At 43.8% G+C, this 25,500-nt stretch overlaps 1 protein-coding gene across 4 annotated transcripts in view; it reads right to left on the bottom strand.

The window, feature by feature from the left end:
• Positions 1–2,250: 2,250 nt before the first annotated feature.
• Positions 2,251–25,500, bottom strand: part of Arhgap28 (Rho GTPase activating protein 28) — a 177,472-nt gene continuing 154,222 nt past the window's right edge. For all 4 annotated transcript variants that reach the window (XM_034484507.2, XM_076918048.1, XM_076918049.1 and 1 more), the window contains exons 12-18: positions 23,644–23,726; positions 20,404–20,601; positions 19,648–19,761; positions 15,947–16,003; positions 14,486–14,610; positions 8,302–8,366; positions 2,251–5,239 (exon numbers count right to left, since the gene is read on the bottom strand). In XM_034484507.2, coding sequence (XP_034340398.1) covers positions 5,157–5,239; positions 8,302–8,366; positions 14,486–14,610; positions 15,947–16,003; positions 19,648–19,761; positions 20,404–20,601; positions 23,644–23,726 — 725 coding nt within the window. In that variant the 3' untranslated portion in view covers positions 2,251–5,156. The remainder of the gene's footprint in view (positions 5,240–8,301; positions 8,367–14,485; positions 14,611–15,946; positions 16,004–19,647; positions 19,762–20,403; positions 20,602–23,643; positions 23,727–25,500) is intronic.

Raw genomic sequence — 25,500 nt, 5'->3', positions numbered from 1 at the left:
TGGTTGTGTTCCTGTGCTGTTCTTTAGGCATCTGGTTTTCTGGTGTTGGCTAGATGATCCTACTGCCAGCAGGACTTCCCAGGAAGGCAAGGGAGCCCCGGGCCAGACAATGGAGGTCAGGGGACCCAATTCTGCAGTCTGTGCCTCAGGAAGACCCAACTGTCAAAGGATTGGTGGGACAATGTTCCAAGCTGGCTGTTCTTGCCCCACCCTGGCCCCCTGAAGGCCTCCATGGAGAAGCAGGATGCTCTTGGGGTCCTCCAAGGCTCCTTGAGATGGCAAGGTGAGTCTAAAGCCAGACAATGGAGGTCAGGGGTCTTTCTCTTTTCATTTGGTAAGATGACATATCTAGATGATTTGCATTAATGCATAAATTTTGTAATTAGTTTGTCAATTTCTACCAAGAATCCTACTGATGCTACAATTGGGATTATACTGAATTTATAGATGTCTTTGTGAGTAATTGACATCTTGTCATTTGTGTTTCATTTCCAAATATAGCACAATCTACATGTGATTTGTATTTTAACTTCTAAAGAAACAGCTTTGCAATATGTTAAAACTATTTAAAAGTATTGTATTATTTGGCGCTATAGTAAAAAGGGATGTTTTAAAATTTATTCTCTATGTGCTTTCTGCAAATATAAAAATTGATCTCATATAATGATCAATATGCCATGACTTTGCTCAATTATTAGAATGAAGATGTATGATGATTTCCTTTATCAATAATATAAACAAATAAATTGCAAATAAACCATTTCACTTTTCTGAATACTGAGCCAAGAGCTTTACTTGTGCTAAGCAGGAAGGTGTGTTTCTACTGACATTCCACACCTTTGATTTCCTAACCTTCATTTTCCATGACATCTAATGTGTATTTGTGAACATGCCTGTGATGTCTGTCTGCTGTGTAAAAGTGCATATGCATGTGGTGGTGTTTGCTGTGTACATGTGCATATGCATGCGTGTGTGGTGTCTGGTGTGTACAAGTGCATGTGTGTGTGTGGTGCTGTCTTATGTATACATGTGCATGTGGTAGCCTCTGGTGTATACACAGGCATATGCATGTGTGTGTGGTGCTGTCTGGTGTGTACATGTGTGTGTGGTGCTGTCTGATGTATACATGTGCATGTGGAGGCATCTGGTGTATACACAGGCATATGCATGTGCGTGTGTCCATGTACATGTGTATGTGCATGTGTGTGTGTGGTACTGTCTAGTGTGTACATGTGTGTGTGGTGCTGTCTGGTGTGTACAAGTGCATGTGTGTGTGGTGCTGTCCGGTGTGTACAAGTGCATGTGTGTGTGGTGCTGTCTGCTGTGTACATGTGTGTGTTCGTGGTGCTTTGCAGCCTTTGATGTGGTGGTTGGGGATCTAGGCTCAGACCCACATGCTTGCCCAGCGTGTACTTTACTTGTTGAGCCCAGCGCCTCCTTTTCACGTTTATTGCCTTTGCTTTTTGCATAGGATATTGTTGGGAGCTGACTTTAGTAGAAAGCGGCTAGATCAACTTTGCAGCCATCTGGAACCATATACCCTGATGAAAGACTTGAGACTTGATCACAGCCTGTCTTGTCTCCATTCTTCGAGTCTCTTCCCCTGCAGCCCCACTCGCTCTCTTGACCAGAGCACTTAGCCCCAAAGCATTGAGGAAGAGTATGGGTGCCAACAGGATATATAGTAAAAGGCTGGATTTTTTTTCAAAGGGATAGTAACTAAACTTTAACAAAATATTTTCTGTATTTATGAAAAAATGCATACATATGTAAAAGATGCCTTTATTATACATGACTAAAATCCTGCCTAGGCAAGAGCTAACCCAAGCAAAGCTGAGAAGTAGCTGGTGCTAGACCACTGATCTCCCACTCCACTCATCCTTCTATATGATGGTGGCAAGGAGCTTTTGTGAATGCCCACTGTCCATGTTGAGACAAGGCTAGCCTCAGACACAAGCCCCTCATGTTTAAAACTCCTGTTCTTCTACCAGCCCCACTGTGCAAGCAGATGTAATGAGTTTCATAAGAGTAATTTTTGTTTTGTCTCTTTTATTTTTATGGATAAAAGTCAATGCCCACACCCTATTTAATAAGAGTTGATGGAACAAAGATTCAATATTCTTACCTTGAGGAGAAAACACACAATACTGGCATTTCCACTGTTGTATTATTTTTCCTAAATAAATCACAGAGCTTTATATGCCTAAAAGGTGGCATTTTCAAATGAGATAAAAGTGTGTAAGACGGTAACATACTTGAAAGAAACACTTTAATCCCATGTCATATTACGTTTTATTAAGTGGCATATTTATGGAAAATAGTTGAAAATGCCTGTCAAGAGGAGTATCAATCCCCTAATGTACAGTCTTTCCAGGCAAGTCAGACGTACACATGAAAAAGACTTAAAACACACTTGCTAGAGAGAGAGAGACAGTTTCGTCTCCTCAGTTTTCAGTCAAATGAAATCCATGGACAGCAGTGAGAAACACTGCCAGAAAAGATGGACACCAGTTCCCGACAACCTGTGTCCCCGCATGGTTAGAAACACAAGCAGCCTGTCAGGGACACACAGGGACTCCCTCATAGCACACCGCAGCGCACACTTCCAGGGAATGTTTGTTTTGATGCTTTCACTAGAATTCATTTACAGTGTGAATGATGTGATCAAAACACACACTGAATGCTAACTGCAGTGACTAAAGTCAGACCCAGGGACAGCTGAACAGATTAAAAAAAAAAAAGAAAAGTTAACGTCTACTTGATTCTTTTCCCCAAGAAAGGCTGGTGAGGTAGTTTATACTGCACACAGACACCGTAAGGAATTGGTATTCCAGTTCGTTCAAGCTCTGGCTAGAAGAACCATGTCCCAGCTGAGCTACCTCAGGAAGGGCCTCTCAGGAGGAATTGCTGTGCAACCATGGCAGATGGAGGAGTCTTCCTGAATGTGTTTCCTACAGGTCATTTCCTTTAACACTTTCCTGGATGACATTCTTTATTTGTGTATCAAGAGCACTTTACGGTAAAGGTGAGACACTTAGGAAGAATGTCTTTCACCATCCGTCTCTTTTGTGGGCAAAGTAAGAGTCTGGCTACTCAGCTTTTGAAAACTAACTCTTAAAAAGGCCAAAGTTCTTTCAATACTGACGTGGCAGGCATTTTAGATTTTAATTGAAATTTCTATTCTTCCAGAGCAAGATTAATAAAAGAAACCCTTTAACCACACAAACATTAGTTTGTGTGTCTTCTGTAACTTCTCTAGTCAATTAACTGTGTGACTGGGAAGGAAAAGTCACAGCCAACGTTGACCTTGATATGGACATTATCCTTCATACGACACAGTTATTTGACGGTTGTCCCATTCCTGAATAAGCTTAAATGATTAATTTCAACTTACTGCTAAGACTCTGCATCCGAAGCTACACAACGAGTGGGTATGAAGTGCTGACCTTCCTGTGGTACTACCCGCCACCTCCCGGCCGCTTCTCAAGACTTGTGACTAAAGCTAGTGCATAGGTTCTAATGTGTTTCCAGCCAAATGAAATGGAAACTCTTGAAGACTGCATCTTCTATATAAATACTACAGAGCTGAATGATCCTAATGCAAAGAAACTTGGGAAAAGTTCCAGGTATTTATAGGAAGCACAGCAACGCTCTAGAAGGACGGCTTCCAGGCACTAGAAACTGGTCAAACACTGGGACACACAGAAACCTCTGCAGGACACATTTGGTTGCTAGTGGGTTCTTAAGAGGAAGAAAATAGAAATTCATAAATAGGTCAAACAAACCGGTTTTTGGGTTTCTAGAAAAGTGCAGCAAACTCCTGAAGGTGAGAAATAAAATGATCTGTCCGTTGGCTGTTAAGAGAACCTTGCTTCCACAATAAGATGGCCTGACTGTGGGAGTGAAGAATGTTCTGTTTCAGTATCAGGCACAGCATAGGAGATCTCCTCTGCACATGCAGTTAGTGTCCTTGTATTACATCCGGACACGGGGGTACAAAGGTAAGGGAAGGGTTCTTCTGCATCTGTAATTCAACTTTGCTTGAACTGACAGAGAGTCACACAAGTCTTAAATGTTGTCACTGCTGTTAAGTCCATCAAACCATCAGACTGTGGAGTCCAAGAGGAGGCACACGGTTCTGGATGAGGACTCTAGCTACAATCTCTGAGATGAAACGAGGAGCTGTCCTGTCTCTCGCATTGTAGATGTGTTCCCGTTAGAACCAGGAGGACTGAATGTCTCCCGCTGCACATCTAGACAATGGTTGTACAAGATGCTGACAGTAAGTTGGTCTCCAGCTTCCACAGCCCAGTGCCAGTCCATGGTGCTTGGCCACGTCTCTGGTTAATGATCTAAGAGCACAATGAACTTTTGCAACTTATAAATTCTAGGCCTAATGGTATTTTCAGCACGGATGGATAAATACATTTCCTTATTTTTTGGTTTGGGGCTACAGACATGGCTATCATTGTGAAACATAAAAAAAAAAAAAAGTGATCCGTAAAGAAAATCCATGTTGATGTGTGAAAGGCAATTTATCCACTGAGCACCAAAAAACTGAGAAGAGAAAGAAAAGACGCCATGTCTGTGGACCACAGGGAAGTTCTGGATGCACAAGATGCCCTTTGCCAAGTGGGGCTTGGCCATGAGGATCTGTGCCCATGGAACATGGAGTCATAAGGTCGCATCTGAACACTCAGGGCTTAGGGAAAGTTTCTTTGCACCACGGTGCAAGCAAGTCCTCAGAGTGTGCTGCACAGAATGACACGGTCCACAGTGGTCTTTAGACTGAAGGCCCTCCTCCAATCTAGGAGCAAGTCAGAGCATAAATATTGTATGTTTCACATCAGAAGTGCAGCCTCTTCCCAGCCACAGGGCCAAGTCTACTTCTGCTACATAGCTCCTCTGTGAGTAACGATGGCCTTTCCTTTGGGTCTCACCTTGTTACTGGGTAACTGTGATAAGAAAGTTGAGCTCCGTGTGAACCCAGCTCCTCCTCTGTAGTTCATATTGGCAGAGCTGGCAGCATGGCCCCTCCAGGAGAACCAGGATTACAGGAGCAAATACTTCAGGGCAGTGTTTTTCCTACAAATGCATGATCTTCTTGGCATGTAATATAGGGCAGGAACCATCCTGGGTGTATTTTAAAGACTTGTCTAGGGCTTGATGACCCATTCTGCATGTGGATTTACATGATACACATCCAATATATATGCATCAGGATCTAAACAGTGTTGTCCTAAAAGAAAGAGAAAATTTAAAAACTCAAGTCAATAAAGTGGTTGTCTTGTGAGCAGGACATGAGTTCTTTTCCCAGAGTCAAGCTAAGAAAGAAACAAACAATGAAACAGACAAATGAGCCAGGTGTGGTGGTGCAGCAGTGTGTCCTTATAATCTAAGAAAAAGCAAAGGGTCTGGACAAAATAAGCAAGATATAATATATATATATCTTATATATATTATATATATAATGTATCATATACATATATGTATATGATGTATATGTATATATATATACCTACACACACACACACACACACACACAGAGAAAAGGAACAAAGGAACAAACAGGAAATGTGTGACATCATGAAAAAAGCAAAGCCTTGATTAGAGGCACGGAGATGAAGAAGTACAGCAGCGGAGAGACTGGAGAAAGAAATGAGAAGCCATGATTATTAAAACACAAAATAACATCGGAACGCAAACAACACCACCAAACATCAAAACACCACTGATGACAGACAAGGATAGCCAGCACGGTGTGATAATCCTATGGGTGCAGTGTCTTGACAGTAACCACCAGCTCTCTAATCAGACTTAAGACTTGCTCATAAGCGGCAAGTCATTCCTGGTACTGGAAACCTAGCCAACCTCTAAGAAGTGAAGTCGTGGATTATGGAGGAGAAGCTACAACCACCTCTCTACTAAAACAGCACCACCCCTAACTTCCTTAAATAATTGTCTTTCTGCCCACAGGTAAGTACAGTTCTCACCCCTCATCAAGGAAATTTGTCTTTGCAACAGGTGAGCACGATTACAGAAAACCATAGCCAATTAAAATGCAGAGTTGTAGATCTCAGCCCCACGGATACACATACAAAACAACTCCCACACTTAACCTCAAAGAACATCGTGAAAGAGAGGGCACAGGCAGATTGTAAGAGGCAGGGGATCATGGAGTTTGCCAAGAAACTGTGTCTCCTAGTAAGGTCAGATTGCCTGAACATGAGCTGAACAAAGGCAAGAAAATAGATAAGTAAAGCTCTTGGAGGAAAGACCACAAGGCCCAACCCTACGTGATTACAGGCAGCTAAGGAAAGCCAAGATTGAGCGAAGGGGAGATCATACTGATTGGATAACCAACGCCAAATGTTCAGCCCTAAAATGTACACACAAGTGACATAATGCACTCGGTATGTTATATTTAGGTATATATCTATATATACATATATCCATGTAACAATAATTAGTGAAAAAGAGGCCATGGAGAATAAGGAGAGGTATGAAAGGGTTTGGAGGGAGGGAAGGGAAGGGAAAAATGACATAATTACCATCTCAAAAATAAAACATTATTGTTAAAAGGAGAGAAAAAAGAGAAGGGACATTTTTTTGCTTTCTGTGGAAGTAACTTTACCGGCACCATTCGATGTCTCAAGACTTCTGTGGGTGCGTAGAGAATAAGTAAATATATGAAATATAAAGTTAAGTCTTGGTGACAGGCATATCAGAGGAAAACAAAGCAAGGAGAGTTTGGCCCAGGAAGACATCACTGAGAGTGGTATAATGACAAAGGCATGGAGAGGCAAGCAGGAGATGACTGCGGCTGGAGCAAGAACGTCCTGGGAGAAGTCAGCCAATGGGAGATGCCCAGGCAGTGAGCAGGTGGAGCAAGAACGTCCCAGCCAATGGGAGATGCCCAGGCAATGAGCAGGGGGCTGGCTGCACAAGTGCAGCGTCCAGAGGGTAGACTGCGAGGCCAGTCTGAGAACCATTATCAGGCAGGTGGATTTAAAGCAACGAGAGACAATTGAGTTCACGTAGGAAGCTGTTTGAACATACCCAGACTCCCACCGACTACACCCACCAGAGCTGAGAAGGAAACAGAGACGCAGGAAGAAGCTCAGAAACTCACACTGTCCCCAGAAGCAGGTGGAGGCAAGTGTTTTTCAGACAGGGACTCTCAAGTCAGGCAGGTAACTTAGACAGAGGAAGTGCCTGTGTCTCAGTGCGAGCTCTTGGGTGCCTAGGACGAGAGCATGATTTGTGGGAAGAGTTGGGGAGGGCGCTTGACTAGAGTGATTTCAAGAGAGAAGAAACTGGAAGAAGAAATGTAGTAGAGACAGCGGGCTGAAGACAGTGTGTTGTGAAGTGGACAAAGTGGAGCAAAGAACCTGGAGTGGACATGAAGGTGTCCGGAGTTTTCAGAAGAGGACAGAAACCAGAAATGTCTCTTCCCTCCCACCTCCTTTTTTTCCCTTGGTATTTGAGCCAGGGGTCCACCGAATTTTCTAAGATGTTCTGAAACTCATGACCCTCCAGAGTTCCAAGCTTTCCCTTGTGTGAGACTTCTAGCATAGAGGTACAGCGTCTGAGACAGATGGCAGTGTTGGCACGGCTGCCTGCTTACTACCCCTCTGCCACCAGCCACGCTTCTCTCCACTTAAAGGAAGTCAGGTTTTATTTCTGTGTTCTGTGAGAACTGGATACATCCCCTCCTCAGTTTGTGTCACAGTCCCAATGTTCCTTGGCGCTCTGAAAACCATTTTAGGTGGACATGATGCTGATGAGAGGGTAAGGGTTATGGTGAAGGGGTAAACTGAGGCACAGGTAGAGTAAGGCCCTTGATTGGGAAGGAAAGGAAATTCCTGAGGAGCACAGAGCAGCACTGGCCACAAATAAGAGAGACCACGCCAGCCGCAGAGGACACAGACAAAGGTCCAATCAGCTTTTGGCCTGCTCATCAGGGAGACAGAATGACCTCGGGCTGTGGGCCAGAAGAGGGAAAACGCTCTGCAAGTTCTCAACTCTGTTCTGTTTTGTGAGTCTAGCAAAAGGCAGTTTCTAACTTCTAAGACTCACACTGAAAAGTCTCCTAGATCTTTTACCTCACTTTTTTGAGAATATCAGAGAAGAAAAGTCATGTAACTACTTTTATGTGGAATTACAAAACCCCAGGCACGTGCTGATCTGATTCTTACCTAGAAAACCTGTCAGAAAGAATAACAACGACAACAACCCACCCCTACAATAAGAGTAACATGTCATGGAACATGGGCATACAGATTATCGAACAATCCTTACCTATGTTTCCTCCAACTTCGTATAACCTCTGGTTCTGCATCTTAATACGTTCAGATGAACTGTGACTAAAAAAAAAAACAAAAACAAAAACAAAACAAAATTAAAAAAATAAAACAGAGAAGGCAGCAGTTTAGGGTTCTTTCTGAATCCACAGTGAATACTGACAGATCACTGCATCTTGATGAAATACACCCACAGAACTTTATCATGACTGATATCAGGACAACAGCAATAAGAACCTGAGTCTAAAGCAGTTGAGACAGCTGCCAATCAGTGGGATGCTGGGGGGGGGCGGGGTAGGAGGGAGCTGTCTAGAGTGGATGAGACAGCTGCCAATCAGTGGGATGTGTGTGTGTGTGTGTATCTGTGTGTGTGTGTGTGTGTGTGTGTTGCTATGGTGACAGAGTACCACAGTGCAGGTGTCAGCACTGCAGGAGAGAGAAGGCGATGTGGGCGTGGCTACCTGTTTAGGACTGCCAGGTCACTGGCCAGGAAGCGCTCCATTCAAAAGAAGCCAGGTTGACTTCTGTGTATGCTGAGTTTGAATAGATTCCCACTTCACCCTGGGTCACAGCCCTAAGCTTCCCTAGTGCTTTAATAACTACCTGAAGATGATTTCTTTCCAAGTTGGCCATGTAACAAAAAGCAGTCAGAGAAAGCAATTGCCCAATTCAACTTTTCTATCCCAGGGGCAAGAGAATTCAAAATGTCCGTGTCGATCACAGTGAGCCAGGAGCAGCCTCCAACTCTGAGGAGAAGAAGGCGCTTGCTTCTCCTCCTTTTCTTCTGTTCTTGTATTGTTAACAAAGTGATCTTTCCTCGAGGCAACTATAGGTTTGGGTGTCATTTTTAGAAATCATACACGTCGGGACCTAGGTATCATTTATAGTTCCCCGCAGCAGCAGCGTCTTGAGAGAAGGTTGGCATTGATTCAGTCAAGACGTCATTTTCACCAGCCCAGAACACCCACTGCCACCCTGTTAGGGTCTCATGGACCATCCTGTCCTTACTGCGCCTGAGCCTGACCCCTCATTCCCAGGAGACAAGCATTATCTAGTCTGTACTTCTATAAGTTCTTTATTTCCCAAGTTCGGTACAAATGAGAGAACAGCGAGGGAGCTTTTGTTCCACTCTGCAAGAATCCCTGGAGAGCCAGGAAGGCCTTTTTTGTTTTTGTTGCAGAGAGTGTCCTGGGACCCAGTGCAGTTTAGTCACTTAGGCACTGAAGGGTTTCTAGAGTTTATCTGGCTTTGTTTAGCAAGGCTGTTCTGGCGTTCTGGGTTGTGTAGATGCTCTGTCTTCAAATCTGGGGAATAGATGTCCAGGACGATAGAGGCTAGACCAAATTGTCATTAAGGTTATAACAAACCACCAAGCTGCTTTATGGTGTTGCTGAACTATTTACTATTCCCTACACAGATAGTGAGTGACTCGGCTCTGTGTCTTTGCAGTATCTGGTGTTGCTATGCTGCTTTAGAATTCTCACGGGTGTGCCGCTGAGATTGTAATTCACATTTCTTTAGTGGCTAATTCTGAACATCTTTCCACTCTATACTTCCTGTGGTCAAACACCATCTACGTGCTTCTGCTATGATTGGGTGCGTAGTACCCTGTGTTGGTATGGTCTGTTGCTATAACGCTAAATTTTGGCCCTGGTTGACCCCAGAGATGAGGAGATTCTCACTAGACCCAAGTGATGCTATGTAACCTTGCCCCCAAATTATTCCTGATTGGTGAATAAAGATGCCTACAGACTATAGCTGGGCAGAAGAGAGATGGATGGAGTTTCTCAGAGGAAAGACCATGAGGAGGAGAGGAAGAAGGTGAGAGATGAGAAGACACAATGGGGTAGATGAGCCATGAAAACAGCCATGAGCGCTGGCAATTCAGAGTTAAGAGCTGCTTAAATAGAACATGGCGGGTTATAACTCGGTGTCACTGATAGGGAAGTAGATTTTCATAGCACAGAGGGTAGATATCTGCCCAGCTCTAGTGCTGATTAAGACTTATTATAAATATAAAGGTCTTGTGTGATTTTTAAATCTGGGAACTAAATGATCAAAGGTTGAAACCCCCAACTGAGATTAAATAATTATTACAACAATCCCACAAAAGTCCACATGAGGGAAGTGTGGGAAATGTGTAAACCTCTAAGAGGGGTAGTGTATAGTGCAAGTGTACAGACCCCTGGGTGCACGCCCTCGGAGGAGAGTGTGTGACCCCAGACACTACTTCTTCCTCCTTCAAGGCCAGGAGGTGAGCAGTTTTGGTCACCACGTCTCTCCATTATGAAGAACTGCCTTGCCACAGGCGCAACAGGATCAATTGATTTTGAACTGGAACCTCCACAGTGGAAGCAAAAGAAACCTTTTCTCTTGATAAGCTCGCTATCATAGAGATTTGTTGCAATGGCAGAGCGATCCCTGAGGTAAAACGCCTGCTCCTGTGCTGGTCCTCCTCAAACCTCACTGACTGGCTATTTCTCTTCAATAGCAAGAGGTTTGGTCTTTTTCTCAGCCTGTCTCCTCTCTCTACTCACAGGCCCCTCTTACTCGCTAAGGCTTCTGTTTATTTTATAGAAGTTTTTACATTTTTCATTATATATTTAAATACACGGTCCATCTTAAATTAAGTTTTAAATAATGAGATTGAGATTAAAATCATTTTGTTTCTGGCCTGTAGGGGTCTAGTTGCTACAGCATCATTTACTGAAAAGCTATTCTTGCTCCACTGAATGCTTTGGTACTGTTTTTGTCAGAAATCTGCTCCAAGAATAGACAAGTTCATAGAGACAGTTAAATAGAAGAGTGTTAAGAAGTTGGTAGAGGCATCTTTTTATTACAACTTACAATTTTTAACCTTTACTTCTCTGAGTATGTATTCATGTATGTGGACGTACATGTGCAGGGGCACATGCATGAGGGAGTCGGTTCTTTCCTTCTGCCATGTGTGTGCTGGTGATTGAGTTCAGGCCATCAGACATAGTGAAGTACTCTTACCTGGTGAGCTCTTCCATCTACTCCAGCTTATAACCTTTCTTTTTTTTTTTTTTTTTCGAGACAGGGTTTTTCTGTGTAGCCCTGGCTGTCCTGGAACTCACTCTGTAGACCAGGCTGGCCTCGAACTCAGAAATCCACCTGCCTCTGCCTCCCAAGTGCTGGGATTAAAGGCGTGCGCCACCACCGCCCGGCATAACCTTTCAACTGAGGTAGTCACAGTTCTCAGTAAGATGTTGGGGCTATGGATCTCCTGAAGTTAACTCAGAGAAGTCACGCCCTGTCACCAAAACTAGTTTATCTTTATCAGGAGTATAGTCTCTATAAAACTCTACATTTACTTGAGGGAAGGGATGCATGTGCCATAGAGCGATTGGAAGTCAGAGGACAACTTATGGCCTCTTTATACTACATGTGTCCTGGGTATTGAACTCAGGTCATCAAGCTTAGCCACAAACCTCTTTAACCCACTAAGCCCTCTCATTGAACCAGAGTATTTTCTTTCCACAAAAAGGTATAATTGAGGGTTTTGTAGTTTTTTTAAAAAATAATTTAGGAATTTACCGGATGCCAACATCCTTGCAATGAGATTTTCAGTTTTTGTATGGTTCCCTATATATAGCTGGGCCAGCAAGAGTCACATGGCTCTTTAGGCCCCTGTTAGCTTGTGTGCTCTCTCCTTTTCTTTTCTAATGTAACTTTTTGAGGATTTTTTAAAAAATTATATTAACATACAGAAAACTCAGCAGTGTACATTTAACCCAGTTCAGTGGCAGGTTTTTTGGCCTCTGCCTTTTCCAGCAGTGCAAGCCATAGATTTAGGACCCAGGCTGCTGCCTACTCAGTGGTGGTGGATGTCATCGTGTCTGTCCTTGTAATCCGTCCTAACAGCTTCCACCAGCTTAGCAAGAGCACCACCGTCTTCCAAGTTAACCTATGTGAAGAGGCAGAGGCACACGTCTTCCTGTAGACCAGCTGCTGCAGCCTGGCCTTTCCCTTGACGATATAGTAGGGGACCCCCATATTGTTACACAGGACTCAATGGGGGTCTATGTCATGGGTGATCAGCATTAGCTGAGCCTCTAGTTCTCCACCAAAATGGCGGCCATATTGATCCTTGCTTTTGTCTCAGCATGAACCATTAGCCTTTGCTGCTTCTCCCACTGTCTCCTGCCTGTACTTGTGGGAAAGCTTAAGCAGCTAGGTAGCTGTTTGCCGGTCCAGGGCCTGGGGCAACTGGTTAATGGCAGGGGGTACTTTGAAATGCTTACAGAGGAGGGCCCTTTGCTGCTGCAGCCTGACGTGGCAGGGCCATCTGATGAAGAGAATGAGATCTCTTTGGGGCTGATGGCCTGTTCAATGCTAAAGTTCTTAGGCTTTGTATCAGAAAGAGGATTCATGGACTGGAGAGATGGCTCAGCAGTTAAGAGGACTGGCTGCTTTTCCAGAGGTCCCGAGTTCAATTCCCAGCAACCACATGGTGGCTCACAACCATCTGTAATGAGATCCATGTCCTATTCTGATATCTCTGAAGACATTTACAGTGTCCTCATATAAATAAAATAAATAAATCTTAAAAAAAAAAAACAACCTCTGTATATTTGAAGAAAAAGAGGGCTTATCACCTTTTAGGCCACTTGATTCTTTGTGAGGGTGGGGGCAGGGCCACCTTCTTCCCTTTAGCTCTCTCTCCTTTGGGCAGCTTATGGGGCTGGTCTTAAATTTTTTAAGTGTGTGTGTGTGTGTGTGTGTGTGTGTGTGTGTGTTTGCCTACACATAAAGTTTATGAATCACAAGTATACAATTTGAAGGACTTACAAAATGAACATAACAGGTGACCAGCCCTTATGATTAATAAAATAACTTATTGAAAGCTTTGGCATACTTTGTCAGTTTAGATTCCTCCCACCCTCCAAACCAGCCTGATATCTATCTACCATTAAAATCTGCTTCTGGCTTCTGCTCTTTCTAACCCTACTGACTTAACTAGAGCTTTACATAGAGCCATGGAAAACAATACGAATTCTTTGTGCTCATTCTCGCCAACGGTAGCATTCTGGAAAGCTGTAACATAATGCGCCAATCCGGATATCAAAATCTACCCCTTGTATTCAGAACACGGTGACACTTGTGCTCACGGGGCATTAAGTTCAACACACTGTCAGAGAGGCTTGTTAGCCCCCCTCCCCTCCCCAGTCAAGAGTTCAGTACCAGAGTTCAAACACTACAGACACCTTCATGTTGCCCTTAGAACCATGTCTGTCTTCCCCAGTAACAATCACTAACTTACCCCCCCCCCCATGTATAACATCTGTCAGTCAAAAACTATTATACGAACAAAGTCATATGGCATATATAGTCTTCCAAAAAAGTACTCTTCACCAAATGAGGCTACCTCATCTGAATTTGCTCCAAACACTTAAGGATACACACAAATTTGACTAGAAATAATACAACTGCACCCACATTCCAACTGATAAATTTAAGCCGGTGCTTCTTGTCATCTGTCAACTGTAGGGTCAGCTGTTTCCATGTGAGTACGCATTCCTATAAGGGCGGCTAATGCTTTTTTTATGGACACTTCTGGGGATATGTGCTGAGAGCTGTGGGCATCAGACGCTGAGGGTGAGGGCTTACAGGTTTTAAAAGGAGCAGTAATGGTGTCCAGGGAGCCTATATGATACTTCTGGAACTGAGATATTGACAAAACCAACCACCATATTTCTTGTTCTAATGATAAAACTCATCGATCAAATCACATTTTCAAGAAAAGAATCCTGGGTCTGGAGAGGCTACTCAGCCATTAAGAAGGCTTGCCTGTCTTCCGGTAAACTGAGTTCAATTCCCAGCACTCACATTAGGTGACTCACAACAGACTGTAACTCCAGCTCCAAGGGATTCAATTGGGCCTCTGTGGGTATCTTCACACATGGCAGACACATGTATGCATAAATAAAAGATCAAAATAAATCTTAATAAAAGAACCCCATAGCACCAACTCCTTTAGAACCCGGCCTGTTGGTGATAATTCTATTGTCTAACCATTCTCATATCCCAACCCCTATAATCTACTTGTAAATTTGCAAGGCCACAGCTGTAATTGTTCAGAAGCCCCAGCCGCAGGCGTGTGGGTGGCCCACCTGGCGCACGCCCATCTGCAGGCGTGGCCTGCTGACAGGTGCACTTACCTGCTCTCATACTGAAATTTCGCCAGGATATCTTTTGCTTTGGTCTGGCTGTTGAGCTGAATAGCCATCGACACTTTGGACAGAAGCGGAGCGTGGACCCTTATGACACCTTCTGGCACATCAGACTGTCATCAAGAAAAGAGCAAAATGCCATCAAGATAGGGTAAACCTTATTTGGAAATAGACTCAAGGGTAAAAAGAGTATTAATAAATTAGTAATTAGTAAAGACGTAATCAACCGAAAATGTCTTACTCTGATAAGAGCTGTGTTCTAAGGAGAGGAAAAGAGATACAGGACACACAGTGAGAATACCACGGCAAGACAGCAGTGGAGACTGGAGGGGACACACAGTGAGAACACCACAAGAAGACAACAGCAGAGGCTAGAGTGATACAGCCAAGCACTGTTGGCATCACCAAAGGCTAGCAGAGGAGCCTGGAACAGATCTTTCCCTCACAGCACTCAGAAGAAACCCACTGACTGACAGTTTGACTTGGATTTTAAGTTCTAAAATCAGAAGAACATAGATTTCTACTGTCTTGGCCATCCCATCTACGGTACATTGTTATGGTAGTTCTAGGAAACTAAAGTAAGTTGAGCCAGTCCTTATATTTCTTTCTACTATCTAATATCACCACTAAGAACCAAGGTAGCATACCACATGGAGGGATTTGAACTGGGGGAGTGTAGATGGTGACCACAGCTTACTACAGTCAAGGCCACGTTCCTTAAACACTCTTTCTACCATCTCAGGACCTTCTCATCTGAGCTCCCCAGATGTCTCTGTAAGATCAGTTCCTACTCGGACACTATTGTGCCTCTTAACAGAACTCACACCCCTTATAATTTTGATGCCTTGGTACCTTGTGTATAGGAAACATAACTGCGCACCTGAACCATCAGCTAAAGTTCCTGTATCATTGCTTCAGGTGCAAACCAGAAAGAGCAAACTTGAAGGACAGATTGAGACCTATTGAGAGGAGAATGTAGTGGCCTCAGAATAGCTATGGGAACTGGGCATGGTGGCACATGCCTATAATCTTCATATTCAGGTCATGGAGGTGAGACAGCTGTTAGTTTAAGGCTAGCCTTAGCTACATGGTGAGACCATCTCAAAGAAAAAAAAAATGGCAGAAGTGATAGAAGGCTTCCTGCTTGCTCGGTGTACACAGTGCCCCATATTCACTTCCCAGCATCACACACACACACACACACACACACACACACACACACACACACACGCACACGCACACACATACTCACACACACATGAAAACATACACTCAAACACACAGTCATACATTCATATATACAAACACACTCAGACACATGCACACTCACATTCTTTCTCACACATTCTCTTTCACACACACATTTCTCTCTTGTTCGCTCTTTCTCTTATACACACACACACACACACACACACACACACACACCACTACCCAGAAAAAAAATCTTACCATTCTTCTTGAGGAAGGTGATTTTTGTGGTACCTTTGAGGTCTTGGGGTTTGAAACCTAAAGAAAACACATTCCATCTTTCAGACTGACCCTGAGATTCCCACAGTGCTTATGGAAAATGTTTGGGCATTTATCTAATAATACAGTACTTATGCAATTTGACCCCACAATCTCTCATTTATAAGTTCAACTTTGAACAGATTTCCATTGTGAAAACAGTGACATATATGCTAGTTTATTCACTGAAGCTCAAATCATAAGAGAACCAGATCAAATGTCACCAGAGGTCCACCCATCTAGCCTAACCAAGCTATTGTACATCCATAGAGGAATACAGAGAGGAAGCACAGAGGGGCAGGCACACTACAATGGGGTACATGCTACTGCTTCCTTAGCCACTAAGACAAGACAAGGGACAATAGTTCCTGTATGCTGCCAGTCTTGTGAGGTAGGAGGAATGCATGCAGTCACCACTGGGATCTTCAGAGTATTGGGTCTAAAACCCACACACACCAACACCCACTGGTCCTCAAGTAGAGCCTTGTAGAACACGGCACAGATTCACATCACCAGCACACATCCTCCTGAAATACTTTATGTCCTGTTCAGCTGGACTGTTGAACCTCACACACTAGAACTGCTCTGTCAATAAGCTGCCATGCATCGTGTAGAGAAGAGTTAGCACTGAAAGGGTCTGCACATCTTCAAAACCAACGTAGCAGTGACTTGTGGGTATTTCCAATATTCTCAGGCAGAGCCCGTTGATACAGAGGATCGAGCGTATTCATGTCTGTTGCATGAGCACAGAGGATCTGGTGTGGACAGACGTGTGAGTTTCAGAGGATACTCTGCCCCGGATGCTACTGTTTTCTCCAAGGGTAGAAGTCAGCAGTGACTAAATTTTATTTTACAGCCTTTCCAAGTTTTGATTTTATTTATTTACTTCTTTGGAAGTGTATATGTTTGTGCAGGTCAGAGGACAGCTTGTCAGGTCAGTTCTCTCCTTCTAACATGTGGGTCCCAGAGATTGAATGCAGGTTTTCAGGGCCATGCAAAAAGCACCTGAGACACCTCACTAGCTCTTTCCAGTATTCTGAATTTGTTACTTGATGATCGACTGTTTGCTGCAATCAAAGTTACGCATGAAGGTGTGCCATAACAGAGTTGAAGCATTTTGTCTTTAGGTGCTTAGGTCTGTAGAATGTACAGCCTAGTGTTTTGTAGACCATCAACACATTAAAATAACTGGCATTCCTAAAGCGCTGTAGTTTGCAAACAGTTTACAATATGGTGAGAGTCCACCCTAATGACTGTGAAATGAATACCATGTTCTGTGCTGGAATTTATATGATAAGAACACCAGAGCTCCAAGCATGAGCTGAATTGGGCCACACCCTCCTAACTGTACCAATCCCTTCTAACTTTCTCATACTTTTCTCACTAAACCCTTCCAGAATGAAAATGATAAGCATACAAACCCTCAAAACCATCCGTTTGAACATGTCAGAGTTCTGGATGCTAACAGTACAGTCAAAGAAAGCACAAGGGTGGATTCCTCTGCACCTTCTCGAGACTAGCAGGCTGTGAGAGGAGGAAACTGGCCGCACCTTCCTAAGACCAGCAGACTGGCTGGTGTTTTATTGCTGCTGTTGTTTTGTTTGGAGACAAGGTCTCAGAGTATAACCAAGCCAACCCTGACCTGAGCATGTAGGTCACAGTGACTGCCATCTCACAACCCTCCTATGACCTCAGAGGCTGGAACACACATTTTCCTTAGGATTCAGAGGGCTGTATGCACACACGTGCAGAGCTGAACAGAACAGCAGGAAGACAAGCTAGAGGGGAGGCTCTGCTGTTTTGTCATGCCTGTGTGTGTGTGAATGTTTGTAAGTGCTTGTGTGTGTACATATGTGTATGTGCTTGTGTGCATTGGTTCTGGAGATTAAACTTAAGTCCTCATGAGTAAGAAGCAAGCTCTCAACCACTGAGCTCTGGCCCAGGCCCTACGGATCTAATTTCTAAAGTGGCCACACTGGAATACTATAACATTCAGAATGTCTATTCTTTTATTAATAAAAGTTACTACCCAGTCAAAAAAAGTACTTAGGATAGTACCTATCCTAAGTACTGAACAAAGCTGTTTCAATAGTTTCTAAAGGAACTGTCTCCAAGGAAGCCCAGATGTCGGACTTAAGCTGAAAAATCTATTAAATTAACCAACCTGCTGGTTCTGGCGAGGAGTTAGCTTGCTCCTGCAGCAACTGTCTAGCTGCCTAGCAGTACAAGGCCCTGAGTTTGATCTCAGCACAGAAAAAAAAATAGGTTGTTTTTCTTCGGGAAGACGTCATTTTTCATGTCATCAGTAAGTGGAACACAGGCATTAGTTGTGACTGTGAGTCTATCCATGGGTACTAACTAGTCGCTGACCTCCCTGCCTTGGCAAACACTACACCCATGCTTGTCCTTTCTCCCTTCAAGATGGAGCTTAGAACCCACTTCCTTCTTTGTTATGCACAAATCCATGTCGGCACCTGTATCTGTATCATTGATGTATCTGTGGTCCTGGCTCACCAACCCCATAGCTGGTCTCATACTCCTGCACACTCCTGAGCATTCATGGCACCTAGAGCCCTTATCCCCCAAATTGCTATAGTTTTTCCTTCCTTCCTTCCTTCCTTCCTTCCTTCCTTCCTTCCTTCCTTCCTTCCTTCCTTTTCTCTTTGTTTCTTTGTCTCTCTTCTTTCTTTTTCTTTTCTTTCCTTTCTTTCCTTTCCTTTCCTTTCCTTTCCTTTCCTTTCCTTTCCTTTCCTTTCCTTTCCTTTCCAAAATGAGTTACAAGATTTTGCACTCTCTCAGAGTTGAATAAAACCAATGCCTAGAATGCACTGCCACCCCACATTTAATTAAAGCAACATAATTATTTTGAAAAATATTTCCATGTTTATTTCCACATAAATAAATATGCTGAATACAAAAATCCCTGAGAATGCTATGAGTTTAATTAAAAAAAAACCTGACAATTATCTATTCCATTTGTTGATCATCAAAGAAATCTCTTTTCCTACTTATTTGATACACTGCCATAGGTATGTTCTTGCTGATGCAGAATACCATGATTGAACTGGCTGAAGGGAGAAAGAGCTCATTTTGGCTTATGGCTCCTCGGGCATACATGCACCATGGCAGGAAGGGCAGGGTGGCAGCAGCAGGGACCTGGCAGTTCACATTGCAGCCACACTCAGGAAGCAGAGAGTGGAGAGGAGGTGGGAACAGGAAAAAAGCCCACTGGGACCCCCATCCTCAGCAACCCACTTCCTCCAGAGGGGCTCTACCTTCTAAAAGTTCCACAACATTCCCAAACAGCCACCTGCCAAGGACCAAGTATTCAAACCCAGGAGCCTTTGAGGGGGCACTTCACATTCAAGCCTGACAATCTGCCTGCCTGTAAACCACTAAAAGGGTGTTCTAATAAGTCATTTGTGGAATACCTTGCTGTCTTCGTAAGACTGACATTTTAAGGACTCCAACCCCAAAGCATATAACTCAGCACAACAGAAAGCCCCTGGTGCTCTGTTTATTGGGACTTTCCACAGTATCTGTGTGGTGTATTAAGGCCAGCCTCCTTTGAGAAGTGAAAACTGGGACTGCAGCCAGCCACAGCCCTGCTGTGGATCTACCCTTTGCCCCACTGATGCTCTCACCTCCCGCTCCAGGGTCTTCCTCCTGAGCAGCTTCTTCACACTCGGGAGCTGCTTCTTCAACAGCATGGTGGCTTCATTCATCCTTCTTACTTGGGTGATCAAGAAAGATGGGACCTGGAGAAGAAAGAAACCCTTGAGTGGAAGCACCCAGTAGGTTTAGCCTTTGGATATGGAAATGTCGCTTCAGCCCTCAATGTCCTGGAACCAAGAGCTGTGACATTTGTCCTTGAGATTGGAAAAAAATGAGGAGAGTTTCAGTTTAGAAAAGAAAACATGCTTTGAACATGTCTACAGAGTGGTCTGCTGTCCCTTGGTCTCCAAGAGGAGCTGGTTCTAGGATCTCTTTGGATTCTCAGATCCTTGGATGCTGGACCATGGTACGATGTTTGCACATAACCTGCACGGATCCTCCTCTATACTTAAAATCAACGTTTAATGATTCACAATGTCTGATCCGATGCAAATGCAGTATAAGGCACTGTTTTGTGCTTTTTAGGGATGGGTGGCAAGGAAGTTTGGTACATATATACAATTTTGGGAGGCTCTTTGGAGTTACACTTGGTTAAATCCAGAGCTGAGGAACCCGTGGTTGGGGAAGATTGACTGTGTGTGGATGCCACAAGCAACCGTGAATTATTTTTCCTCACATTTCCACCTCTTTCTGTCTCCAAGCATCGCTTGCTCCCGAGTGCTCACATCTCCCTGCAGCTGGTGTCTTTCACAGGGACACTGGCCAGCCATCGAAGCCTTACTCACCTTCCACAGAATCTTCTGGTACTTCAGCATCAGGCGGATGATGTGGGCTGCAGTGTTGGCCAGCAGCAGTTCCTCGTAGTCAGAGTGCTTGCTTCTGCTGAAGAACAGGTTGGGCGCCATCACTGTGGAGATGTTCCACAGGCTCATACGATTCTTGGATTCGTTGGCGATCACTTTATTGAAGAATGTCATCAGAGCCTAACGGGGGACAGGAGAACCGAGTCACACCCCTGTGAAGCACTGACAGGCTCCTCTGATGGTGAGCATGCATCCCTACAGCCCTTCCTTGTGTTGCTAGCAAAGTACCAGAAGGCGGGAATGAGCAAATGTGTCCCACATCCCCTTAAGTTGCTTAGAGGCAGAAACATGAGCAGTTAATTCAACTGTCTGCTCCATAAAATGCTCCCCTTCTTACAGGTTTATTACCATGGAGTCTACAGATAATAGACTTCCTTTTTAATCCTAAACAAGCTTGACAAATATTGAAATTAAACATCAACCAGGGAGAGGAAAACACTGCGGCTCAAACAAAATAAATGCAATTTTATCGTGAAGGATGGAAAATAATTCTTTAAGTAAAAATGCCCTCTACTGAAAGCCCAATAGCAATTTACTGTTTCTTTGAGAAAAAAAAACAAAACAACAACAACAAAAAAAAACCATTTAAGCAACAGGAGCCTCTCTTCCCTCAAAAAAGCTAAGGCAGGCGAATGTTTCAAAACATGACTTTAGACAGGTCATCTTTCTGAAGTTGTTTGTGTGCTTGTTTTGTTGTTCATACTAGCCTCCAACTTTGTGATCCCCCTGCCTCAGCTTCCTAAGTGCTGACCTTACATGCATGTACCATGATGCCTGGTTCTTTTGACTGCTTTTTAATTATAAAATCTTCACCTAGAACAACAAATGTTTATGTGCAAGCTTTTGCAAGCATTAAAAGAAAAGGATAAAGAAACTTGGTAATTTCCAAAGTGCACTAAATTACCATGATCTGGCCCCTATGAGAACCATTGGCACTTCACAAAGAGGCTAGAATGCCCAGAGGGAACTCTTTGCTTTCTCAAGCCTGGATTCTACCACTGTGTGTGTGCGCGCGTGTGCACGCGTGTGCGTGTGCATGCGTGCGCATGAGTGTGTGTACCTGCATGTGCGTGTACACGTGTGGAGGGCAGAGAACAACTCTTGGACGTCTATCCTCTCCTGTCTGGGATCTGGGGACTGAACCGTAGCTGGCTTCTTTTGTTTTGACACAGGTGCCTCACTGAGGCTGAAGCCTGATAATTCAGCTCGACACGTGCCCACAGTGGTGGGATTACAGACATACGATGCCACTTTCCCATGGTTGGAAACTCATGCTTTTGGGAACTCATGCTCTCAGGATTTCATCAGGAGCATTTTACTGATGGAGCCATCCTCCCGGCTCTACCATAGTCTCATTGACTAGGACATGTTTAACATGCCTTTTTTAATAGCTTACTCTTGCTTGTGAATCTATAATTTAGACATTATCCTCAGTAATTGATACTATTTTCTTTCACTTACTATCTGCTTAAACTCTACATGGTAGACACTGTTATAATGACTGTACAGGCAGGAGATCGGGTTGGGGGTGATGGAAGGAAGTATCTATCCAGCATCAGTCAGTTAAGTGGGGACACCAAGGATCTGAAATGAGGAAGTGCACTCTCCAGCTGTGTTTCTGCTTTCCTTATAGCCAGCAGCTTCAATCTGAGCTCCAGCGAATGGAAAGATAAAGACTGCTCTCTCTCTCTCTCTCTCTCTCTCTCTCTCTCTCTCTCTCTCTCTCTCTCTGTGTGTGTGTGTGTGTGTGTGAGGGCACATCCTCAGGGCTTTCTCTGAGATTCCACACTATGCTGTGTGTGTGAGTAGGTGTGCATCATCCCATGGGCTTCCCCTGAGATGTCACACTAGACACGTATGGAATTACTTGTCAATTTTTCCATCTTTGTGCATAGGAAAGGATGGCCATCTTGACTGAGACATCTGAAATCAGATGGAGTTTTTCGATAAAATAACATTGTTTAGGTGACACCAGAAACAAATTAATATCTGTAACTTTTGGGAAAACATTCAATGATATTAAATACTGACAGTCATTTGCTTTGCTGGCCCCACCCTTGCACTGGGGATGTAAGATAATGGTGTGTTTTATCTTTGGGAGCAGGCTAGATAACCAGGTCTCATTATGAAAGTCCACACTGGCCTTGAACACTCAACAATCCTCTTGCCTCAGACTCCCAGGGCTAGGGCTACAGGCAGGTACAACATGTTTTTTTTTTTTTTTTTTTTTTTTTTTGTTTTTTTTTTTTGTTTTTTTTTTTGTTTTTTTGTTTTTTTGTTTTTTTTAACTTACCCAAGTGCTTCCACTCTTGGAAACCCTGTGACCCAACCTCCCAAAAAAGCACGCAGAGAGAAAGCAATCTGACATCTTCATTTTCTGCATTCTTTTGACTGGCCTTAAAATTAAAATTCTTTCAGCTCTTCTTACTTCAGGGTTATTTCGGGAGGTCTGAGGGACTGCTCTGTGTATACTAGCTTTCTAAGAACATACTTGTCATCAAAACTGCAAGAGAGAATCTCTCATTTTACAGCACACAACCAGGAAATTGGTCTGAAAGTTAGGGAAGGCTGGGAAGAGAAACCACGGGTTCAAGTATACCAGATACTCTGTCACTGGTCAGCAGAGAAGTCGCTTCTCTGGGCTTCTTTATTCCCCATCTTGAAAAATGTCCATACCCTACCAGGTGACTTCTAAACTCCTAAAACCTAGAACTATTTAAATTATGTTTTCTGTGTATGTTCTAAAACAGGAATATTTTAGAAATCTCACACAGTCCAATGGTCTCAAATGCTCTCCTCAAAGGCTCGTTAGAATTATTCCCCTACCAGGCTGAAGTGAGTTCCAGATAGAATTGTATTCTTATAAAGTATTAACTGTTCCTATTTACTTCAGATCCTGGTCCGTGTAAGCCTCTCCTCTTTCCCTCTTCTGTTCTCCACACTTAATCCTGGCATCTATTTAGATACTCAGCATCCCTCAACTGCACCAAGGGAACTAAATATTGATGTTCAGAGAGTGTTCTAGAATCTCCATCCTTTGTGTCTGTCTTTGGACAATATCATGGAGAGCATGCAAAGCAGTGGGGGCTGCATCATGCAGAAAGCTTTGTGAGCCGACCCTCTTCTGCCCCCCCCCGCCCCCACCAGGCGAGCCCCACTTACCTGGGCTGTGTCCCTGTTGGCGTCAGGCAGGGCCATGACCATGAGATGCAAGGCTTGAAACTGCATTTTGATGTCAGGCCCTCCTAACAAGAAGACAGAAATAATCACACGCTTGAAACCACACTGATGCGTTCTGACAGCAATCATGAGAACATCTGGTTGCGCAGGAGGGCTCTGACAGCTTAGTGGGAAGGACCCAGCTTTTGAGCTCAACAACGTTAATTTGTTCATTTGGACAAGAGCCCCAGTCTGTCACCTCTCTTTCTATCCCAGAATGCCTGTTTATAGGCAGGTAGCCAAAAAGATTCTTTAAATAATTATAGAATTACAGGACAGTTTCCTTTTCAGGATGTGTCCGCAGACCTTGACTTACTCTATGAACAGGGGACAAGGCTCAGTTCAAGAGCAAGTAAGCATTGCACTCAAGGACACAGCAGCCAGTGGCCACTAAGAGCCAGGTTCAAATCCAATCCTGCACTTAGTACTGAGGACATATGCTCATAGATTCGAATTCCGCACTTAGTAATTCATTCTTTGCATATACAAAGGAATAGCATGAGGATTACACAAATTAATATGCACACAATGTTCAAATCAATACCTAGAATCAGTCGTTATACGTGTGGGCATATCACTTATATGACCAGTGTTATTTACCCTATCTCACATAGACTTTTGGGGAAGTGGCTAGTTTTGGAGACTGTTGAGAACCTTATTCCCTAATGCCACAAGATGGCGCCAGAGGGTTGGCTTCACACTAAGGGTGTCCATTCACATGGGATAATGTACAGCCATCCATGCTGAAAATTTAAAGTGCTTTCCTCTCTGTATCCTCTTCCAAATGGTCTACCGGTGAAGTGTGTCTGGAGAAGCATGGGCTCTGGTGTCCTGGGGTGCTCTCAAGCTGAAGGCTACCTTTACAATCCCTTCACAGACTGGCTGGAGACCATCAGTTATTGGTAAAAGCACTGAGCAGCACAGTAAAAGAGACCACAACTGAGAACCTACTGCAGCAGTGGACGTGTATGCCTGTGTACGTGTGTGTGTGTGTGTGTGTGTGTGTGTGTGTGTGTGTGTGCTGGAGTGGGGAGGCTGTGTGGGAACAGGGGAGGTATATTCATAGTTCTGATCACACTGTCTCAGCTTTATACACTTGGACTTTAGGAAGCCATGGCAATTAAAAAAAAAAAAAAAAAACATGCCATAGGCTATTGTACATTGATGTGAGCACATGCATATTCCAGGTCCTAGGAAGAACATGTCCAGTACTAAGCTCTGATGAGACATTCTTTTGCTACACAAATTGGAGGCCAAGAGCCTCGTCATCAGACGTGATCAATCCCAGAATATCTCATAGTGAAAGACAAGACATGCAGGTGCAAGTGTAGGCGTGCAAGCATGCAGGCATACGCGTGTATAGGCGTGCAGGTGTGGAGGCGTGGAGGCGTGTAGCTGTGTAGCTGTGCAGGTACGCAGGTGTGGCATCTCTTTCCACTTCAGAGAATTACTATGTTCCTGTCTCAATTAAAAGTCTGATTTGGCAAATGTTCCATTTTCATTTTACTGGTGGAACTTGGCCATACACTGTCTCATTAACAGTTTGTGGCTAATTTATTTGATGCATCCCAGCATGGAGCTTTCTTCCTCCTGATTGACAAACTATGTAGTCCTGTAACAGAACCAGCAACTTGGAGGCCAAGACTGAAAAGAGGTCGTAACTGCAAATGAGTGGTAAATAATCTGTGCTCTCTGAATTCCATGTAGTATGAAGAAGGTAGTTAAACACACATACAACACACACACACATGTTTACACATATACTCAGTTACACTCACACTCAGATACAAATATACACAC

This window comes from Arvicanthis niloticus, chromosome 21 (assembly GCF_011762505.2).
Source record: "Arvicanthis niloticus isolate mArvNil1 chromosome 21, mArvNil1.pat.X, whole genome shotgun sequence".
NCBI classification, from domain to species: Eukaryota; Metazoa; Chordata; class Mammalia; order Rodentia; family Muridae; genus Arvicanthis; species Arvicanthis niloticus.
The sequence above is the reverse complement of the archived record's forward strand: the minus strand, read 5'-3'. Positions and strand labels throughout refer to the sequence as shown.